This window comes from Periplaneta americana, chromosome 11 (genome assembly GCF_040183065.1).
Source record: "Periplaneta americana isolate PAMFEO1 chromosome 11, P.americana_PAMFEO1_priV1, whole genome shotgun sequence".
Lineage (NCBI taxonomy): Eukaryota > Metazoa > Arthropoda > Insecta > Blattodea > Blattidae > Periplaneta > Periplaneta americana.
The window spans coordinates 92,731,320-92,753,351 of NC_091127.1; the positions used below are offsets into that span (position 1 = coordinate 92,731,320).

General features: G+C 34.5%; 1 protein-coding gene across 7 annotated transcripts in view; it reads right to left on the reverse strand.

The window, feature by feature from the left end:
* Positions 1 to 22,032, reverse strand: part of alpha-Spec (alpha spectrin) — a 333,133-nt gene that overhangs the window by 242,857 nt on the left and 68,244 nt on the right. For all 7 annotated transcript variants that reach the window (XM_069839770.1, XM_069839771.1, XM_069839768.1 and 4 more), the window contains exons 3-7: positions 21,710 to 21,805; positions 21,275 to 21,410; positions 11,986 to 12,305; positions 6,314 to 6,502; positions 6,051 to 6,221 (exon numbers count right to left, since the gene is read on the reverse strand). In XM_069839770.1, coding sequence (XP_069695871.1) covers positions 6,051 to 6,221; positions 6,314 to 6,502; positions 11,986 to 12,305; positions 21,275 to 21,410; positions 21,710 to 21,805 — 912 coding nt within the window. The remainder of the gene's footprint in view (positions 1 to 6,050; positions 6,222 to 6,313; positions 6,503 to 11,985; positions 12,306 to 21,274; positions 21,411 to 21,709; positions 21,806 to 22,032) is intronic.

Consider the following 22,032-nt stretch of genomic DNA (forward strand, 5'->3'; position numbering starts at 1 on the left):
AGTTTTTAAATCACATGTAGGAAAACCTGTATAAACTTTGTATATAAGTTTCTTATTTTACAACAACAACAACAACAATAATAATAATAATAATGATCAGGCAATGATCAGCAATAAAGTCATTAATAAAGTGATATTCGTATGTCTCTTTAGTCAACGAAAAACTTTCAAGTTATTTAAATATGCTGTAAAGTTGTTCTACAAAAATTCCCTCTCAGTAGAATACCTGCACATAATAATAATCCTTTATTATGGAAAATGAATTTTAGAAACAACGAATAATAATAATAATAATAATAATAATAATAATAATAATAATAATAATAAAATAAAACTTAGCGGCAAGCGTCTGACATGTTAGGCCTATTCATGACCAATTAATTTTTTTCCTTAAATGAATTAACATTACTGTTAGTTACTAGGAATTCCTTATTATGAACTTAATATTTTTAAACTTCAAATTTATATTAATATATTTATTTCCGCTTTAGTCATTCCAAAAGGAGACTCAGAGAGTCAAAGAATATACAAGTCAAAAGACTTGTATTTCCTGACAATAAATGAAGAATAAATATCATGCAAAAAATAATAAAAAAAAAAAAAATAATAATAATAATAATAATAATAATAATAATAATAATAATAAAAGTACAAACAACCACGTAAAATGAATAGTCATGCTTTAATTTTTTAGCAATGAGATAGAAAGTGAAAATCAAATGTTCTGTAAAGGACACACAGATTAAGATTTTAAAAACAGTGAAATAACAAATCAAGGTTATTCATTTTACAGTAGAGGATTACAATAATTTAGTGTAATGTCAATTTACAAATGTGTATGGATACGTGTGTAAGCTAATTTTAAATACTATTTTTTTTAACCTTACTCCTATTTTTTGTTACTTCACCAGAAGGAAAACTAAATATCACCAGTAAGTTCCCTTCTGGTAAGGGTCTAATTGAATTTGCAGCCAGGCATACAACACCTTGGCATTTTATTTTGGCCTAATGCATTCAAAAATAAAACAAGCGATGTTGATGAGTGCAGTGAAATTTGTCTCTCGAATTAGCTATAAGATATAGCAATTTGTACCACCCCACTTATCTTATAGCGTTAGAAATTCTTTTGTTTGTCAAAAATTTTACGAGACACTGAGACTGGAACATACCCTAAGATTAGCTTTCAGTTTCCCCCTCCCCCGAATTTTAATACTCTGAGAAATGTGATCTATAAAGTTTAAGAGAACATAAACTCTGTTTTCTATTGGATAAAATGTACAATGGGAGAAAGGCATTCTCAAATTTGAAGGAAACCCCGTTTTTCTAATGGTTGAAATTCTCAGTATGTACAGTATATCTAGTCATAACAACAGAATCAACTTCTGTTTATGAGGGAGTGAAGTAGAGATAGAGATTGACTTTTAGATGGGAAATTATCATCATGGCAGATTTATAACAATATGATGCCAATAAATATGACATATTTGTTACTACGGTGCCAATAAATATTGCTTTGCTTATGTATAGTCTGGGCTAAGTTGCTCCATGTTTTAACTCTCTTCAAAATATCTTTCTTTAAAAGTACATACATTTTTCTTCTTTCAATTTCGACCTAAAGAATTCTTTAAAAAAATGTATACAAAAGCGTTCTAGCAAACCCTTCACAGCGATTTCGTTTGGTAAAAAAAATGTACAATTCTTTTGCAGAACAGACCTCACAAATCAGTATTGTTTATAAATATTACTGTGTTATAAATACTTTTCCACTTTGAGTTATATTTTGGAATATAAGGGTCAAGTTTAAATTGCAGCAATGTCCAATAAGCATTCTGCAAAACCAAGAAAAAGATAACTTTTATAACAGATGTGTTTACTTGTTCTCTTTCCAAAATATTGCTCTTTGAGAACACACATTTTTTCTATCTTTCATTTTCGACCAAAGGTATCCTTCAATAATAAAATCTATACAATAGCGTTCCAGTAAACCCTTCACAGCGACTTCATTTGGTAAGAAAAAAAAAAAATCTTTCACAAGATAGATCTCTCAAATACATTACAAACACATTTCCTCTTTGAGTTGTGTTTTAGGGAATAAGGGTCATGTTTAAAACTCCTTCTTACTTAATGTTGAGATGCTTTAGAAATTCATGAATTGATAAGGGAGGAGTATGTCTAATCTGTTGTAAACCCCCATGATCCTTCTACAGAACCACGAGAAATTAGGTCTTTATAATAGAATATGTTGTTGTTTTCTAATGCCAGTTGTTTCACAATAAAGTCATTTGACCTCTTGCACTCCAATACTTTTCAAAGATATCATGGTCGGTCACTGAAGCACAGATCTTGAGGTGTACCGAATCCATTTTTTGGTTTGAGTTGCACAATGGACAGTTAGGAGACTGATATATTCCAATTCTATGCAGGTGTTTGGCCAAACAATCATGGCCTGTTGCCAATCTAAATGCAGCTACAGATGATTTTCGTAATAAATCGGGAATTAACTGTTGATTATGATGCAGAGAGTTACATTTTTCCCTTGAGATTGTGTTATCAAATTTTGTTTGTTGAAGTCTAAGTATGTAGATTTAATAAATATTTTCACAGAGTAATACGTAGATTTAGTAACAGGTCTGTAAGTAGGAATGCTGCCCTTGTTTGCTAAAGCATCCACATTCTCGTTTCCCAGGATTCCACAATTGGATGCTATCCATTGGAATACAATTCTTTTATTGAGTGATATTAATTGAGAGAGCATTTTAGTTATTTCTGCTGTTTGAGATGAAGGTGTGTGTTTAGAGACTATTGATAGAAGAATAGCTACTTTTGAGTCTGACAATATAACTGCATTCAATGCCTAATTCCCTCTTTACCCTTTCCTATCCAGTCCTCTGACTGAACTCTTACTTTCTTCGGCCCCGACGGCATTAGAGCATTTGAGGCCTTAGGGGTTCATTTCTCTTTCCTTCCTCCTCTTTCTACTTTTCTGTTCCTAGTGCTGACCTGCTATGGCACTAAAATCGTGCTCCAGTGGCTTATGGAGGGAAAGCTGGTGATCAACAAGATCTCCCAGCTAGGTCCAATGGACCCGTCGACCAACAGCAGGTGTGGTCCCTCCAGACATTTTGGGGGTTGTGTATGAATGAAGTGGCCACCAAAACCTTAAAATAGGGTGTTCACTTAAATCAGCTACTACTTGCCATTTAACCACTCCAATATGAAATGAGTATCATTATAACAGATATGGTTACAGTCTTTCAGCAAACCCTTCACCCACACAGTACTTTCGATTGTTACTGAAGAACAATATTGCCTGTTGAAAAACCGACACAGGAATAAAAGTTTCCTTTATGACACTGCTATAAATTTTCTTCTCATGCGCATTACCATTGTGTGTGACCGTAATAATGTACAGTCCTATGAAATGCCATAAAAATGGAAGTAGGGTTAAGGAGAGAGGAGGTGAAGAAGATCTTTTAAAGACTAATGCTGAGTGCTGAAAATTGCAAAAGAACTAGGCTACAAATGTCGCTAGTGTGGCATGTCTTGTGGCCACACGTAGCTACATTTAATGCAGAAACTGAGCAGTAATTGTGCCGTGTGGCCACCCATCTTGCGACAATTACAGCAGCTACATTTGTCGCAGGAAACCTGCGACATTTACAGCTCATTTGGCCACACCCTTAGAGCATAGTATTTCTTTCACTTTAGCCCAGAAATTTTCAATCCGATTCATATCAGGAGAATTTGAAGACCAGTCGACAAGTTGATATCAGGCTTCCTCATAAACCATCTCTGAATCTGGTTAGTGGTGTGTACCGGATGGTTATGCTACTGGAAGAAAAATGTTCCTTCTGGGTATTGTTCTCAGGTGGAAGGGATCATTACTTTCTTAACAAATGACTTAAAGAACCTGCAGGTTCACTGTCGCCCATCATCAGTCCCTATCCTGAGCAAGATTCATCCAGTCCCTAGCATCATATCCCATCTCCCTTAAATTCATTTTAATTTTATCCTCGGTTCTACGTCTCAGTCTCCCCAAAGGTCCTTTTCCCTCAGGTCTCCCAACTAACACTCTATATGCATTTCTGGATTCACCCATATGTGCTACATGCACTCCCCATCTCAAATGTCTGGATTTAATATTCCTAATAATTAGGTTAGGTGAAGAATACAATGCCTGGAGTTCTGCATTGTATAACTTTCTCCATTCTCCTGTAAATTTATCCCTCTTAGTCCCAAATATTTTTCTAAGCACCTTATTCTCGAATACCCTTAACCTCTGTTCCTCTCAAATTGAGAGTCCAAATTTCACAACCATACAGAACAATCGGTAATATAGGAATTGATCATTACATTTACCAAAATGTATTTATAGACTTCTGCCATTAACTAATCATGAATGCATTCCAGAAGTTTTCCACCTTCAACATGCCATGCTCACATGACCCAACCTATTAAGTAATCTTACACAGCATTCATCATGTTGATGGCCATCCATAGAATAAACTAGATCAGGACCAACGTTGCTACTCGAGACTATTATCTCAGAGAAAATGGCATTTCTCCAATTGAAGTCCTGTCAGAAAGTAGCATATGCTAGATGGTCCACAATATGCTCTATCTTCAAATGTTCCTTCTTCACAGCTCAGAGACACCTTATGCTACACTTTTTAAGAGTCTCATCATGGAGTGTGGGGAACAAGTAAAGTTGGACGTGATTTTGAGTTAAGAGATATTTCTGAAGGGATGGTTTTCAACTTCTCTCAATAACATGGCATCCTCTCATTTGTAGAGATGTGTGGAATTGAAAGATTGGCAATTTCAACATTCTCGAGAAAAAGTTTAGTCCTCTCTTAGCAGTTGACAATGGGACTGCAATCACTCTGGCTGCCCATGATACAGAATAACCGAGGCAATCATTTGTTGATGTAGTTGTCGGTCATCTTCAAAAGTAATGAGGAAGACAGATCATTTTATTTAGACAGGAGTATTGCTTGGGAGAGGGGGGTTTGTTATTTACTAGAATTCGGACATATATTGTAATAGATGTCACCATATAAATCTAGCTTTACGACACATATTGTGGGAAATGAGAGGTACTGCTGATATATACAGAATCAACCCTCCATTCGATATTGTAACATATTTCAGACTCTCAAACAAAATACAGCAAATTTAAATGGTTTAATTATATGTTACCTGGTGAACTATGACAACTGTTGGTGGCCCATTCTTTTGCTGTAAAATATAAGTGAATAAGTGAATGTAAGAGATAAATATACTCCAATCTTCATGTTCTTCCCCAAATACAATAATTTACAAGTCAGATGAATGTAATTCGTGAATTCTGTGGTACAAATTACAGATATGATGGAAGAACTTAAGTGATGAAATGAAAATTATTAACTGAAATCTTAACTGGTCCTAGAGCCTGACGTCCACACCTGGCAGTAAAGGTTAGAGTGTCTGGCAGTGAAACCAGGTGATTCGGGTTCGATTTGCAGTTATGTCAAGTTCCTGGTTGGGTTTTCCCTCAACCCAATATGAGCAAATGCTGAGTAACTTTCGGTGCTGGACCTCAGACTCATTTCACTGGCATTATCATCTTCATCTCATTCAGAAGCTAAATAACCTAAGATGTTGATAAAGCACCATAAAAAAATAACCTAAAGCCTGACACATGAAGGCAAAAATAATATTTATATGATGAAATCTTAATTGCCCCTAGAGTCTGACACATGAAGGAAAAAATAATATTACACTTTTAGGGATACAATGCATTAGCCTGTACTTCTTCAAAAAAGGTAACATTTCAAATTATTCAGAGCAAATCTCAAATCCTCCTTGGTTATTTTTTTCCTCACACACTTCTATAACTTCCTTACTTGCTACAAATATAAATCTTGAAATGATTTCTATAAATAATCTTCATAGTTATATTTATCTCTTACAAACAATGCAAAATAAAGCAATGCCATTTCTTTATTGACTATGATTTAAACAAAAAATGAAAGTTTAGAATAAATATTATATTTGCAAAGGAAGATAACCTTAGCCTTTGTAGTGAGGCTCTCCCAGTATTCAACAATCTCAGCTCGTTTTGCCTGAATTTGGTCTGCATGGTCAGCATGTATCCCACATAATCTATCAGCTTCCTGTCCCAAAGTGGTCACTTTATCTTCCAAAGCAGCTAAATCTCTTTCCACACCTTCATGCTTACGCTGAAATACAAAAATGAAACAAACTTATATAAATGTTCTCTCTGAACTTTTCACACTGCATGATAATTATTACATGGAATTGTAAAACTCACCTGCAAGGTTTGCACACTTGCCAGATCTCGACCATAGTCATCAGAAGATAAGACAACATCCTTCTCAGATATCCATGCAACTGTCTCATCAGCATCACGATTGAAACGTTGTATTTCATGAGCTCCAAATAACTTTTCTTGTCTCATTAAAGCAAGCTGCTTAAGCCGCATCCATGCTTCATTTAATTCCTAAACAGAAAAATCATATATGAAATACAGTATACTGTTGGCTTAATTTTAAAACCTCGTAAATGCATTTCAGGAAATTGTACAAGGGAGCAAAATAACGTTTTATCCTTTTTGAACTTCAGCTAGCATCTGTTATGCATTTGTTATTTATAAAATATAGAAATATTTGCAGACTTACGAGGTGTAATTATCAGACGCATTTTGAAAATATACATAGATTCCAACATTTGGGAAAAAAATTGGACTTATGGGATTTTAGAAGTAGGCCGATATGCATAATCTTTTCTTGCATACAGCATGAATTCCAGTGACCCCTTCTCAATTATATCACTGCTAACTTTTGATAATTGAGGACCTAACATTCTACAATTATGTGCTATGTGCCAAAAACAACTTTCTGAGATATTGATGAAAAAAACACTGTGAAATGCATGTTGAGATACCTACAACACAGTATTTTGGTGCACGAATGAGTCACTTACAGTTAGACAATTTAGTATGATATTCTCATATGGATGTTTCTTCCTTAGATTGAATAAAATTAAATTTGAAAAATTGGCACTTAGTATATTTAGAATGTTCAGTCTTCAATTATCTCTTATTAGTTAATTGGTTTCAAATTTCTTACGCAATTTTACACAAATGTTTTTTTTTTTTTTTATCCAATGCCACTAGGTTGTCTTTTCGACATTTCTGGTCTTCTCTCCTGGCCATGGCTTAGTTGTAACCCACTTCTGAGGTTGGGGCGCCTGGAAGGCAGAGTTACGTTACCCCGATGATGTGATAGGATGATTATGATAATGTGGTGCCAGGAGAGGCCTTAAATCTAAACTTAACCTAAATTCCAGACCATGGACGAACACAGGAATAATCCCCTTTAAGGAAAAATTCCCGTGCTCTAACTGGGAATCGAACCCGGGACCTCATGAACTATAGCCAGAAGCTCTGACCACTAGACCATGAGGCTGGTAGATATATGGATCATATGCAGAGACTAAGAGGAAGGTGGAAAATAGGAAAGATTGGAGAATGCTGGATTTGCAGTGAAAGACCTGCCCTGCGGCAGAACACTTCTGTATGTATGTACAGTATGTATATTAATCACTGAAGTTTGCTGTTTGCAGCTAGAGTGGTGGTTTAATTTTAGTCATAATTACTCCAAAAAGTGCTAAATGTTTAAATGTTCATTACCATTTATCATTCAGCCAAATCAACCCGGACAAATTGAAAAAACTATGTAGGCCTATAACTAGGGGTGTGATTTTATGATGATTATTTTACTCTGATTTCGGTGATTAAAATGGTTTAATTTCAGTCATTATTTCGTAAAACAAATTAAGTAATTTCATGCATATTACACACCCTAAAGAAACTTAATAATAAAACAACATTTTTTTTAATTATTATTGAAACAATCCCTTTGAAACAAACAGAAAATTATTTGCACCATTAATTAAATTCATAATTCAAGTTCGACTGTGAGGGGGGTGATGCCTTCTTGATCACACAAAAGCAGTTGTAGCGAGAAACAGAAATGACCATTGTCTGCTTGCACTGCTCCCAGAAGTAGTCTCTAAAACTATACATACATTATTGCCAGATGTCCACATGTAATGCTGAATGATCAAATATGTAGAAATGTTCATGTATATTTTATATCGGCGAAAATTTTCATGTTCCTTTTTTTTTTAAGAGGGAGTCATTTTTCATGCGAATTCTCCATGAACATGTTTTTTTGTCGAAAATATCGTGATTATTAAGTAATTTCGCGGATTTCTATCAATTTCGCGAAAATTCGTGGACATATATCACTTAATTTTGGATTTACATTATCATGAAGAAAATTAAGTTTCTAACACATTTCGCATATGTCGTTAATACCAAAAAATCACACCCTTATGCATAATTTAATATTTATTTTAGTATTCCTTTCACAAATGTGAATTCAAATGATATAAACTGAATACATTTTCTACGAAGATTATTGTAGATAGATATAGTTTATTGTAATATAATGCATTTTTAAATAACTTGGTCTATGTGGGTGTGTAGGTGAATATATGTATATCTATGGTGTATGAAGATATGCATGTGTGTTACGATATGCATGTTTCATGTAAAGATACACATGTATTGTATTTCTAGCTTATATGTCTTTAGACGTGAATGCAATGTGTGTATCAGGCATACACATGTGTGAAAAGTTTAAAAAAGTTAAATGACTGTCCTGCATCTACAGTAGCATACAAACTTTTAACCGTCCCCCATATGATGAAAACGCAATTTTTTTATTATATAAATATTTTCTGTGTATAATATAATTAACAATGACCCTCGGATAACACTGCAAGATCTATACTTCGTTCCATAATGTATGACAGATGACGTAAACATTGCTAGCAGAGGAGGAGAAAAGTACATTGCTATTCAACCGATGGCAAAGGTCTCATTCCAAGCTTGTCTTGAAGTTGGGCGGGAGTAGAATGCTTCAGACTGCTCAACTTCAAGGTAAGTGTGAAATGAGACTTCTGCTATTGGTTCAATAGCAATTATCCTTCTCTCTGTCTCTGCTGGCAATTTTTAAGCCTCCTATTAGACATTACGGAACTAGTATAGTGATATTTATATCTTGCAGCATTGAAAATTTATACCATTTTCTACATTTTCCGAATTTTCACATTTATGTCTATATCTGCCACTTTAAAAAATGAAGTAAGTTTAGTGTACTTAACTTTGTGACTTAAAAAGTTTTAAGAAGGGCATACCTTTAGCATTTGAAAAAATCGGAACCATCTCGGTATGCAAAAAAAAAAAAAAAAAAAAAAAAAACAGTTTTAAATGAAGATTTTTTCACTACTTCTACGTTTTCCACTAGGTCATATCACTCACCCTCCAAACAGCTACTGTAAAACATCTTCAAATCTCTGTATAGTGATCATTGTGTAACCAGACAGCCTTCTGCCTATTGTTTTCTATGAACTGTAGAGAGGTACGTAAGTGGATTTTGGGATGGAATAAAACCGATATCTCAAGATGTTAAGTGAAAAATAACAGGACTTAATAAAGATTGCAAAATCTAAAACTGCTGCAACTTTGAAAGTTAACAGGACATGTATCAGGAATAAAAATAATTACAAAGAAAAAAAGTGATCGATACACCCATGAAAAATGCCCTCGTGCTATCAGTGTAAAAACAGGCGAGGCAACTGTTAGGGAAGCCAGAGAAAATACTTAAAAAAAGACATTATTTTTCTTCCTAAGGATGTAGACAACTACTGAAGTATTTAGACAAGAATGGTCCACTGTGTGCCCCATAGACTAGAAATCATCTCCAGGTGACCACGATGGGTGACCAGCTTCATGATGCTGCCAGGATTGATTTCCTGAATATCCTCTGAAGACTCTCAAACAAAATACAGCAAATTTAAATGGTTTAATTATATGTTACCTGGTGAACTATAACAATTGTTGGCGGCCCATTCTTTTTGCTGCAAAATGTAAGTGAATACAGAAGTATTCTATGTTTCCCGAAGTATCAATGCCTGATATGGCTTAACTCTGGACAATCCAGCAGGATGTGAGACTATAATTCCACATTTCCTACAAGTTGGGTCCTCTATGAGGCACAATATAGGACTATGTAGTTGCTTAATCAGATTGCAGTGTCTAGTCAGACGTCTGTCGACCTTAAGGTTCTTCTTTCTAGAGCTAGGATTTCCTTCCTTAAGTCAGGTGTTGGTTCCCCAGTAGAGAGTTTGGTCAGTTAGAAAATACAGTACTTGAGATTCAAAAATCAGTGCTAGATATAAGTGAAGTATCCAAACACAGTGTGAATCACTGCCTTCTGGAGAGGGAGTTTAGAAGTCCAAGACAGTACCAAGGGAATCTCTTCTTCCACTAGCCAATACATATACCAGATATCACCGGTGCAAAGAAAAATTATCTTAGACCAAAGAGAAATGGAGCAGCGTTACTTCAGAACTTCTCAAATTGGCCCTAAAGGATACATTATTACTGGAAAGGGGAAAAATACAAACCTGAAAGCCTGGCTTGCAGTGTTCAAAAGGAAGGTGGATCAATCATGGCATGGGGTTGCCTGACTTAGAGAGACTGGAGATTTTTGCACCGTTGGTGGCAATATGAAATAGATTCAAGGAGCACTACATGCTGCCAACAGAGAAGAAGCTGCTGGGACATTAAAAGATTTGATGGTACTAGCAATATAATGAATGCTTCATGCAACAGTCAGTGTTCCAACTGCATTAGTCTATAAGATATTTGGATTTAAACATAACAGAAAGTGTGTGGAACAGGCTGGAACTGATTGTGCAATACAAACTAGCGGATGTCAAATTCAGCTGGGAGGGAAAAATAACTAGCTGCAGCTTAGATTCAAGTTAGAAAAATACAGATTATTGCAGAAAACTAGTGTTTCTATGTCTTCAGAGTCAGAGCATGCGAAAGTACTAAATACTGAGTGAATCATTATCATCATAAAATTAAATAAAACAATCTCTATAACTTGCATATCTCACTTTCCTCACAATTTCAAGGAGAAAGTTTTAATCACTGAATAAATAACCCAAAATGTTTTCATTTTTTTAATGGATAATAATTGCAAGTAAAACAAATGTAGAAAAAAAAAAAAAAGTACAACTGCCATAACTAGAAAATAAGAAAAAAAAAAGACATATGATCAAGGTCTTAAAAATGTTGTCTATCCCTCAACAATGATACCGGTATAGATATTAAATCAGGTACAGGTGTGGGGAGATAAAATTTAAACTAAGTAAATAATAGTACATATAAGTATTTAACTATTTTTTGTTGGCAATTGTTGAATTCAATTAATGGTATAATAATGATATTTTTATTCTATTGATATATAATTTTTTATTCTTAACAAAATCAGTGATATTAACATTCCAATGAATAATTCTGGAGTCATTATCCTGTAATAATAGGGCCTGCAGTACATTTAATTACAGGTTAAGTGGCATTTTAAATTAGTGTCAGTTCACAAGTAAAATGGTGTGCTGTCCATTTTATTTCTTTGTTTAATTTATTTTAATTTAAGATGTCAGACAATAATCTGCATCTTTTTATTTAATATTACATATTATTTTGTGATGTATTTATTTTTTCAAGTTAATAGATATGGTGAGCATGTAGTTATAGTTATAACTAACATGTTGTCAAAGCCCTAGTAACACACAATTTTCTCACTGTATGAATACCTATAGTATAGTGTTACAGTACTGAAAGGAAGTTTCACTTACATTTATGAAAAGTTCTCAAAAAAAAAATATTTCAATAAATACAGCCAAAACTAGAGATTTAGTATGAATAAAAACATTCCAATAGCAAAGGTGATTATCTGTTAAATACTTCCACCAATGTACAAAATAGACAATTTCAAAAGTATTGAATTTTCTCAGACACATGCTATCTTCCACATTAAATTCTATATAATTTCTGCTTACCTCTTTACGGCGCAAAATAGTGTCACGCTCTGGATGGCCTTCTACTACAAGTTTATCAGCCAGTTCATTCACTTCAGTCACCCGATATTCTTGTGACACCATATCCTTCTGAAATTCGTCAAATTTGCGTTGAAGCACCTCTACATGTTCCAAATCATGTCCAAATTCATCAGTGGTGACGAATGTTTCCTTATCATTTATCCAGAACATAACTTCATCACACTGGCGTAAAAACTGAACCAACACCAATGCTTGCTGCAGTTTCATTCCCTTCTCTGCCAACTTGGACAGAAGCAACTCCCACAGACGATGAAGTTCGTCTATGAAAGTAATTTTTTGCATCAATAACTATTATCCAACAGACGAAAATAAATGACAGTGGTATGTTTTATATGATTTGTTTCCCCTTTCATACCCTACATTCTATATTTTTAACTGAGAATCTTCTAGATTTAGGTAACAATTTAATCTCTTTTCCCCGAAGTAATTGGTGAAGTGGAATTGAAATTCAAGAAATATCATATTGACCCAAATATAGGCCGCACTTTTTATACAATTTTTACCTGCAAAAAAATCAAAGTGCGATTTATATTCGCTACTTACGCTTTTACATACTATGTGCTGTTGAAAAAAATATGGTATGCTCATTTGCAACAATACAGCTAGCGTCTATAAGCAAAACTGACAGCATTTCATGACGCAACATTGCTAACTTTTACCTGAAGTTAAAATTGTGTTTAATTATTGTTTCGTAAGCATGTATATTTCAGCTCAGTTTCAGTAAGAAGTTGGATACTGGTAAGAAAGCCTGTTTCATACCAATATGAATGATCATTTTGAGCGAAAAGCACCATCAAGCCAAAGAATTTGGTATAGTTTACAATGCAAGCTTCAAATTTGCAGTTGTGGGTTGTGCCAAAACCACAAGCAACAGAGAAGCCGGAAGAAAGTATGGATTGGATGAATCTAATGTGCGACGTTGGGTAGCTTCAGAAGAAAATGGGGAAAAAAGCAGTTTCAACGAGAAAATCGTTCAGGGGCCAAAACTGTGGCAAATATAGGGAACTTGAAGTTTGGGTTCTTTTCTACGTGCAAGATAAGAGGAAAGATGGGATGCCTATCTCACGAGAAATAATCCAACTGAAGAAAACCATGAGAGTGATTAAGTGAATACTGACAGTGATGACAGTGAATAAGACCATAATGGTAATATGTTAGTTGCTGGTATTCTGTACCGTATGTTAGGAAAAATGTTTACATGCAAGTACAAGAAAATAAATGTTTCTTCCCTTAATTCGGGTGTGGCTTATATTTGCGCATAAACATTTTTTTCTCCCCCCCCCCCCCCCACGAATATTATGGTGCAGCTTACATCCAGGGATAGCTTATTTTCGGTACTGCAAAGGGATGCCAAAGTGCTATGAAGTCTGGAAACTTGAATGGCTTCCCCCAATTCAAATTTACATTATGATAAAAACAAATTCACATTACTTTAAACACGTTACCTGTAGTTTGTCATATAATGTAAAACTTATTTCATACAGTTCGCACTTACCACATGTTTCACATTTATTCTCTTCCCTCCCACCTTCCTTATTTGAAATTCCAACAAAATTCCTATACTTTCCACATTAATTTATTTCAGATATACATTTTTCACTCATTCCTTTTTTATACTTAAACAATTGTATTTTAAAGCCCAGGAGATATGAAAGGCCATTTGTACATTCTAAATGAATTGAGGCTGGTTTCGGAAGAATGGCACATACCCATTAAGTGCATTTTAAGATAATGACCTGCAAAGGTGTTGTGTTGGCAGTACACCTTTCAAACACAATTTTCATTCAGTTCCTTATATTTTATAAATTCATCGTTTGTCAATATGCTAATATGTATATATTACATTTGGGTCATTCCACGAGATGAGGGACATAAAGACAAAATTTTATATTTAATCGAAGAAACTGTTCTTTTGCATTAAAAAGTTCTCCAATTCATTGACTTTATACAGCATGGTATAATTTTAATTTTGGCGCCATAATTTGTTTGTTCCCAACAAGCAAAGTCGACATGGCTACAACAGAGGGATTCTGGTAAGATTAAGTCATTTGATTTTAGGACATAGCTATCAGAATATTAAACTCCATTAAGTTAGTGCTATATTACCTTTGAAAGTAATTGTTTCAGTGCCTGTATGTAGTAACAATGAGTGGAAATATAATATATTAAAGTAGTTATCCACTGTTAAAAGAAATACTAGGTTATGTAACGTTTGTTACAAAAATATTAATTTTATTTCATAATTAGAAAACTGTTTTTTATTTTAAAATGAAACTTTGTATTATCTTACTTCCTCATGTAAGCTACATAAATAGTAGACGTTCTGATTTTTAAAATAATAATTTTATATAAATTCTGTGTAACAAACGTTACATTAAATAGTAACAAACGTTACATAATAATGTGGTAACGTTTGTTACACAAAAAATAATAAGATAATCAGATGTAATACATGAAATTATTGATTAATGGCCTATGTTTGGTAGGCCTATATTTAAAATGAGACGTGTTTTAGTACGTTTTCATGTTTGATGGGCCATATATGCATTTCAGTATGAAAAAAGCTCCAAAATCTGCTGCTGAGAGAATGCGTGAGTACAGAGCTAGAATGGACACAGAAAAAACTCAAGAGAGACTAGAAAAGTGTCGTAATATTATGAGGAAACTTAGGAAAAAGTCAAAATCAAAATCTGAAAAATCTGCAGAAAGAGAAGCCACTAGGAAGCGAGTACAAGAATATCGTAGAAGACAAAAAGCAAGAGTTTTTTTTAAGCTCATGTATTTTGAAGGACGGTTCTTCAGGAAGTCCTCCTTATAAGAGTGCAAATTCTTTTTGGAAAGGCTATAAAAAGAGCACAAAGGAACCTTCCAAGGAGCCCTCGAAAACAAACAGACATAGTAAGAAAGCTTGCCGAATCATTTAATCTATTAGTACAGCCAGCAAAACATTCCACATCTTCTACATTGCCTATTACTGCAGATACTATGCAAATGGTGAAGGATTTTTATGAATGTGACGATGTTTCCCGCCAACTCCCTGGAAAAAAAGATTTTATTATAATACGTGAGGATGGAAAGAAAGAATATATGCAAAAAAGGCTGCTTGTATATCATTTGCGTTAAGTATACACACTTTTTCAAGAGCAGAATCCAAATGTAAAGATTGATCTATAAAAATTTTGTGAAATGCGACCGAAACATGTCAGGTTGGTCTCTGATAAGGATCAGATAATGTGCTGCTGCCCTTACTGTGAAAATATGCAGTTAATGATTTCAGCAGCGCCCTGGAAAACAAGTGAAAAACCAAAAACCATCCAGGAGCTTCTGAAAGAAACAGTTTGTCAAACTGAAAATAAGAACTGTATGAAAAGAAGTTGCCAAGAATGTGGAGATATTGAATCCACGCTGATTACAAAAATTGATGATGACTGTGATGAGGTTCACACCAAGCAATGGGAAGGTGGACATCTGGTTCAAAAAGATATGTCTATAAATGAATTCTTCACTTATTTCAAGAATCAGCTAATGCAACTATCCAATCGTATATACAATAAAAGAAGACAATGAAAGGAACAGCAGAATCAAAAATCATCACTACAACCAGGACAACTGATTCTCCTAACAGATTTTGCTGAGAACTATGTAGCAAATTTTCAGAATGAAGTTATGGCAGCACACTGGACACACACATCAGCTGAAACATCAACGACAATCTATACTGCAGTTTGCTATTTTCGAAAATCTTCTACTGATGATGTCACAACAATATGTTTAGCAGTCATTAGTGATACACAGAGTCATGGCACTGCTGAAGTTGCTGCTTTCAATGAAATCCTACTAAACTACCTGTCTACATGAAAGCAGTCTCCTATAACTTCAGTTTATCTGTGGACTGATGGTGCTGCACAACATTTTAAAAACCAAAAGGCAATATCATACTTGTGCACATTATCCAAAATTCTAGGATGTAATGTTCAGTGGAACTATAACAAGTCTTACCATGGTAAGGGCCCACACGATGGTGTTGGAACTACCCTTAAACGCAGTGTATGGAAGCGAGTTTTACAAGGAAATGCTACCGTGCAAAATGCGAGCAATTTTATGACATCACAAAATCTAACATTTACAACATACATTGTTTTTATGTCCCTGCTGGTAAAATTGACTCAATTGCTGCAAAATATGTAGAAGAATGTAAAAGTGCATTTCCAGTCGTAGGAATCCAACAAGCCCGATGTGTGAAAATTGCTGCACCAAACACAGTTGGGCTCTTCTCAAATACTGGAGATGTTGAACCATTTAAGAAACATAAAATAAAAGAAACGCAGGAAGAAACAAGCAGTCCTACAAAATCTACTCATTCCATTGATCATGTCATGAATTCAAAATTTTCAGAACTATCAGTTGGTGATTACGTATTGGTTCATTACCCACAAACTGGACAATATTATGTTGGATATATAATCCTTCTCAATTATGTGAGTAATATGTGTAGTGTACAATTCATGAGAAGAAGACAAGGAAAGAACACTTACTTTGTGTACCCAACAAATGGCGATATAGATGAAATATCCCCAGACCTAGTTTTAAGCACATTGCCTAAACCTAAGGAAGTTAGGGGAAAATTTATTTTCAACACAAATTTTACTATGCTAGTTGAGTAAAAATCTTATTGTACTCTCAAAAATTACCTTTTTTTTTAAATTATCACTAGGATGTTCTTTCCAAACTGTTCAATTCTGACTCTGTAACGTTTGTTACACTGTTGTAACGTTTGTTACTCTAAGTTTTTAATTATTTTCAAGTAACATACATCTGTAGAATTAAAAACGTTTATGTCATTTAATTATGTAATCTTCCTAGATTCAAGCTGTATTTTTTTTATCTGACATAAAATATTGTAAGAACAGAGAATCACAACAGTCTTTCACAACTTGAGAATCCATGTCCTTTGATGTAATGTTTGTTACATTTTTTCAAATTGTAAACCCAAGAACATGCACCATCACAATATTATATTTTTGGTACTATATAATCTTCACACTATCCTCTATTACAAGGTATGTTCCAAAGCTTTGCTCTTGTCTACAGTTGACTGCAGAAAAATGTCAAATGTTCAAATCCATGTAAGAATGTAACGTTTGTTACAATGGAATGACCCATTTGTAAACCTACTGATATTTTGTCACAATAGTAGGCACGATCTATATGCCCTTTTTCCAAAGATACTGTACGTTTATTTGTATTAACTAAACTTAAGGACTGATACAAACGAAAGAATAAACAATGGTAAAACTATTTACAAAACAATTTCAAATAGAAAAAATTATTACCATAAAAAACAATATTCACAATTTCATGTATTTTAATGAATAGTATAGCAATAACAACCATTATCATTAATCAAATTATTTTACAAAACTTACCTTGTCTGTGCATAGGCATACTACTTGATTTTTGATTTAACGTGATTTGCTTGTAAATCGACGATATGCAAGTGACAGCAGAAAGTAGACAGCATGCAAGGACAAGGGTAATAAAAGAATGGCAATGATGGTTGTGGACAGGAAATGATACAAAGCAGAGGTTGGTATCAGAACCAGGAAGAAGATATCAAAGCACAAATGTTGAGTTCGAAAGTCTAGAAGGCAAGTCAAGGACGCAGAAAGAAGACAATGAACAAAAGAAAGGAGAAAATCTTAATAGCTACGTGAGAAATGCAATGAGTGCAACATACAGGAAGAAAAATACTACAAATATGAAGGACATAGGTGATACAGGGATAAAAAAAGTATTTGGATAAATGTGATAGAGAAAATGTAGAAAATAAAAGGGAGGGGTTGATAAGTGAGGGAATAGGGCAAGATGTGAATAAATATAATTTATTTACAGTGAAGGTTAGCGAGTTTGAAAACAGATTATTTACTAAGTGTGGTAATGACATATGGGGAATCAAGTGAGAATAAGGAAAGTGAAGTGGGGAGGAAAAAATGAACACAAAGGAGACAGAGGCAAAATTAACCAAGAATGTGTAAGTAGGATAGTATCATAAACAAGTAAACTTAAGAAGAAAATTGCAAGAATTATAGTGGAAGTAATATGAATTGGATAATAAATGGGAAGCAATGTTAAAGAGTTGGGAGTAGCAACATGGGAATTATAAGCTTAGGAATGTTTAGAAAATGCGCGTGCACGCACGCACGCGCGCACACACACACAGGTATACATATAAGGCATGTTCTTAAAGTAAGTTCCAAAAGGGTGTAGTAAGTAAACGGGAAGATATTTACAAACCATTTTTGTTGCACTGTATTGTCCACACTTCAATTACTTCTCAACATGATCTCCACCATTATTGAGGCATTTATCGAGTCGTGGCACAATTCTTTCTATCCCCTCATTGTAGAATTTGCCTGCCTGCCTGCGATGCGAACCACTCCTGCACTGCTGTTTTCACTTCATTGTCGCCATCAAAACGTTGACCACCGAGGAACTTCTTGAGGTGCAGGAAGAGAGCCAAATCGGGCTGTAGGGGGGGATGGTCAATTTGTTCCCAGCCAAATTTCGAGATGAGATTTTGGGTGTCACGAGCTGTGTGTGGCTGAGTGTTGTCATGAAGTAACACAACTCCGTCGGTCAGCATCTCACGTCTCTTGTTCTGAATTGCGCAATGGAGCTTCAAGGTCTGACAATAGGTTTCTCTATTAATGGTTTCACCCCGAGGCAAGAATTCAATGAGTAGGACTCCTTTTCTGTCCCAAAAAACAGTGCACATGATCTTGCGTGTTGACATGGTTTGTCTGAATTTCTTTTTCCTTGGCGATGCAGTGTGCCTCAATTCCATGGGCTGCTGCTTCGATTCAGGTGTCATGTGAGACACCCAAGTCTCGTCACCTGTCACGATATGATCAAGAAACTCACCGCCTTGCTCACTGTAATGTGTGAGAAAGCTCAATGCACTGGAAGCTTGTTTGGCTTTGTGTTCCTCGGTGAGCATCTTGGGTACCCATCATGAGCACAATTTTCGATATCGTAATCGATCTGTCACAATTTTTGTAGAGAACACTCCGTGCCATTTGTGGAAAATTCAAGGAAAGCGAAGAAATTGTGAACCTCCTGTCCTTATGAATTTTTTCATCGACAGCACGCACCAAATCGTCATTGATCAAAGATGGCCGACCGGTACACTGCTCGTCATGCACAGAGACGCAGCCCTCATTGATCTTCCTAACCCATCTCCTGACCATTCCATCACTAATGGCATCATCACCATACACCTCACAAAGTTGACGATGAACATCAGCTGGTTTGATGTTCCTCGCATTCAAGAAATGGATAACAGATCGCATCTCACAGTCGGTGGGGTGCTCGATCACTTTAAAGATTTCAACTGATCACAACTAACCACACACACGGACTGAAGCTCTGAAACTGCATGCACAACTTGCCTGAGGACTGAAGAAGAAAACACGCATGCGCAAAATAACGATTGCAGCAATGCAACGGCTATAATTGAAAACGGAACCTACTTTAAGAACACGCCTCGTGGTAAGAGAGTGAATTAGGAAGTGGTGGAAATGGAGAAAAGGAAAATGTACGCTAATAATTATAGGAGAGAATAGCTTAGAAATAATAAGTAATGGTAAATAGAGAAAGAAAAAATGTATGCAAATAATTAGAGGAACTAGAATTATTTATTAAGGTGAAGTTAAGGCCATAAGGCCTTCTCTTCCACTTCACCATAATAGCTTGGAAAAAAATAAACGAATGGAAGTAGATTTGAGAGGTGATAGTAAAAATAATTCGAATAATTACAGAAAAGAATATAATTTATAATAACTGATAAAAAGGTCGAGAAATGAGGGAAAGTATAGGTATGGGACAGAAGAAGATGGATTAGGAAGGAATGAATAGCAGGAATAGCAAACAGCAGAACAGTGTAATAGGAATAAATGAGGAAATAATATTCAGAAAATAAATTTATAAATATAAGACAGTGGAGTGTGAAACAAATGATAAGACAATTAAATAAAATTGAAGAAGAGGAAATGAACTAGAGCAGAAATGATAAACAATGAACTGATGTGAAAAGAGTGAAAAAATGTTAATGTGATGGTGGACCGAAAAGCAGAAAAGTGAACATCCACCATGACAAAAATTGTAAAGTTGACTGACAATAAATATCAAATATCATACTGCTCGATTTTTTGCTTAGTTCGGTTACTGCTTTTCTTAGGTCTATATTTCCTTTCTGTCTAACAATCTGTAGTCCCACGCTGCTCTTATTCATTTCAGAAGATTGTATTTTTTATATATATAAAATTTCTTCATAGTCCAGACCTGTGATCCATGTTACAACGTTGGGATTGTCATAATTTTATGCAATTTGATTTCCTTGTTTTATTACGTAAAGTTAACATAACTCTTAACCTGCAAAAATGTTTTTTTTTTTTTTTATTTCTAACTAATCAATGGCCATTCTCTTAATACATACAATGTTTACACAAACAAAGATCTGGAATAAAAACAGTAAGTTATGAGTAACATACAAAATGTATTAAGTAGAAAATCTTGCTCGTCCTTTCCGATATCAGTCATAGACGTTTTTAGAGCAGAGTGCAGCAGTAATATAATGCATTTTATGTTCACATTGTTTAGATAAATGTTTATCCCATATTATCTCTTTACATTAAAATAGAATCCAAAAATAAGTCACTCCTACTAATACGCGGTCCTGTTTAATATGTAATTATTATGTGTCTTAGAGGTCTCACTGTATATAAAGAGGAACTATGAACTTGTTTACTATAACAAGCCTTATTAGGCAACAGCAATAAATATATGTTCGTTTTCGAAAAAGTGTTTGGGTTACTTACGTCAATCAGTAATGATATTAAGTTACTATACTTATTTCTTGAAAATGAATTGCTGAAACACCAAGTAAATGTGTCATTTCTTGTGTGTCACCTGTATTTCCACACATGCACTAAGCATCATGTCCATGACTGCTTGTGCACAGCAGACACATTCAATGACATTGCAGCTTTCCTTCAGTTGCTATTCTGTCTTTCCAGTGCATCATTTGCATCCTCTAATAATACATGATTTAAATATTCTATTTCAGACATTATTAAATGTCATTTCAGTTATGCGTTTTTTTCTTCAGACTCCCTGCCTAAATAAAGTTTTTACTATATTTTCTATCTCTATTAACTTCTGTATAACTTACCCAATCTCCTGCGAATAGTATCAGAAGCAAAGTGACACTGATTAATCATTTCCATTCCAGTATTGTCCAAAACCACTATCGCATTGCTGTGAGCAGCAACTTCAGCTTCAAATGCCTGATGTTTTTGAATTTTAGCCTGCAGAGAGATACGAGACAAAGGGGAATTTTATAGTAATACTCCTGATAATTCATTCAACATACTAAATATGTTATGAAATGTATAAGAGTGTCTCATTATTTTTCTTTTCATGCCAGTAATCGACAGATTTAATGGATCTCATCTTAGATTATCAACAAATTATAATGTAACAACAATATACCTTAAAATTATGACAAATCAGAACTTTACTTCGTCTGAAAAGTAATACTGAAGAATTAATCTGTCTTCCAAATTATGAACAGACTTGAAGATGTAAATAAAATTATATCCCTTACTTGCAAATTTGTGGGATCTTTGTAGCTTTCATCAGAAGCTGCCTGAAGTTTCTCATAAATCCAGGACTCAAGTTCGTCTGCATCTCGTTTAAAATACTGAAAGTACAAAATCTTAGATTAATATAGGAAAACAAAGATTCTAATCCAAGAAGTTAATTCCTATACTCTTACAGTGTTAAAGGTATAGGACTATTTAACTTTTTGTGTGTATGTATGCATGTCCCTGTCTGTATACATATATATGTATGTATGTATGGATGCATGCATAACTGTGGCTACTTGAAAACCAGGCTGAGGACAATGTGTACAACTTAAGAATTCTG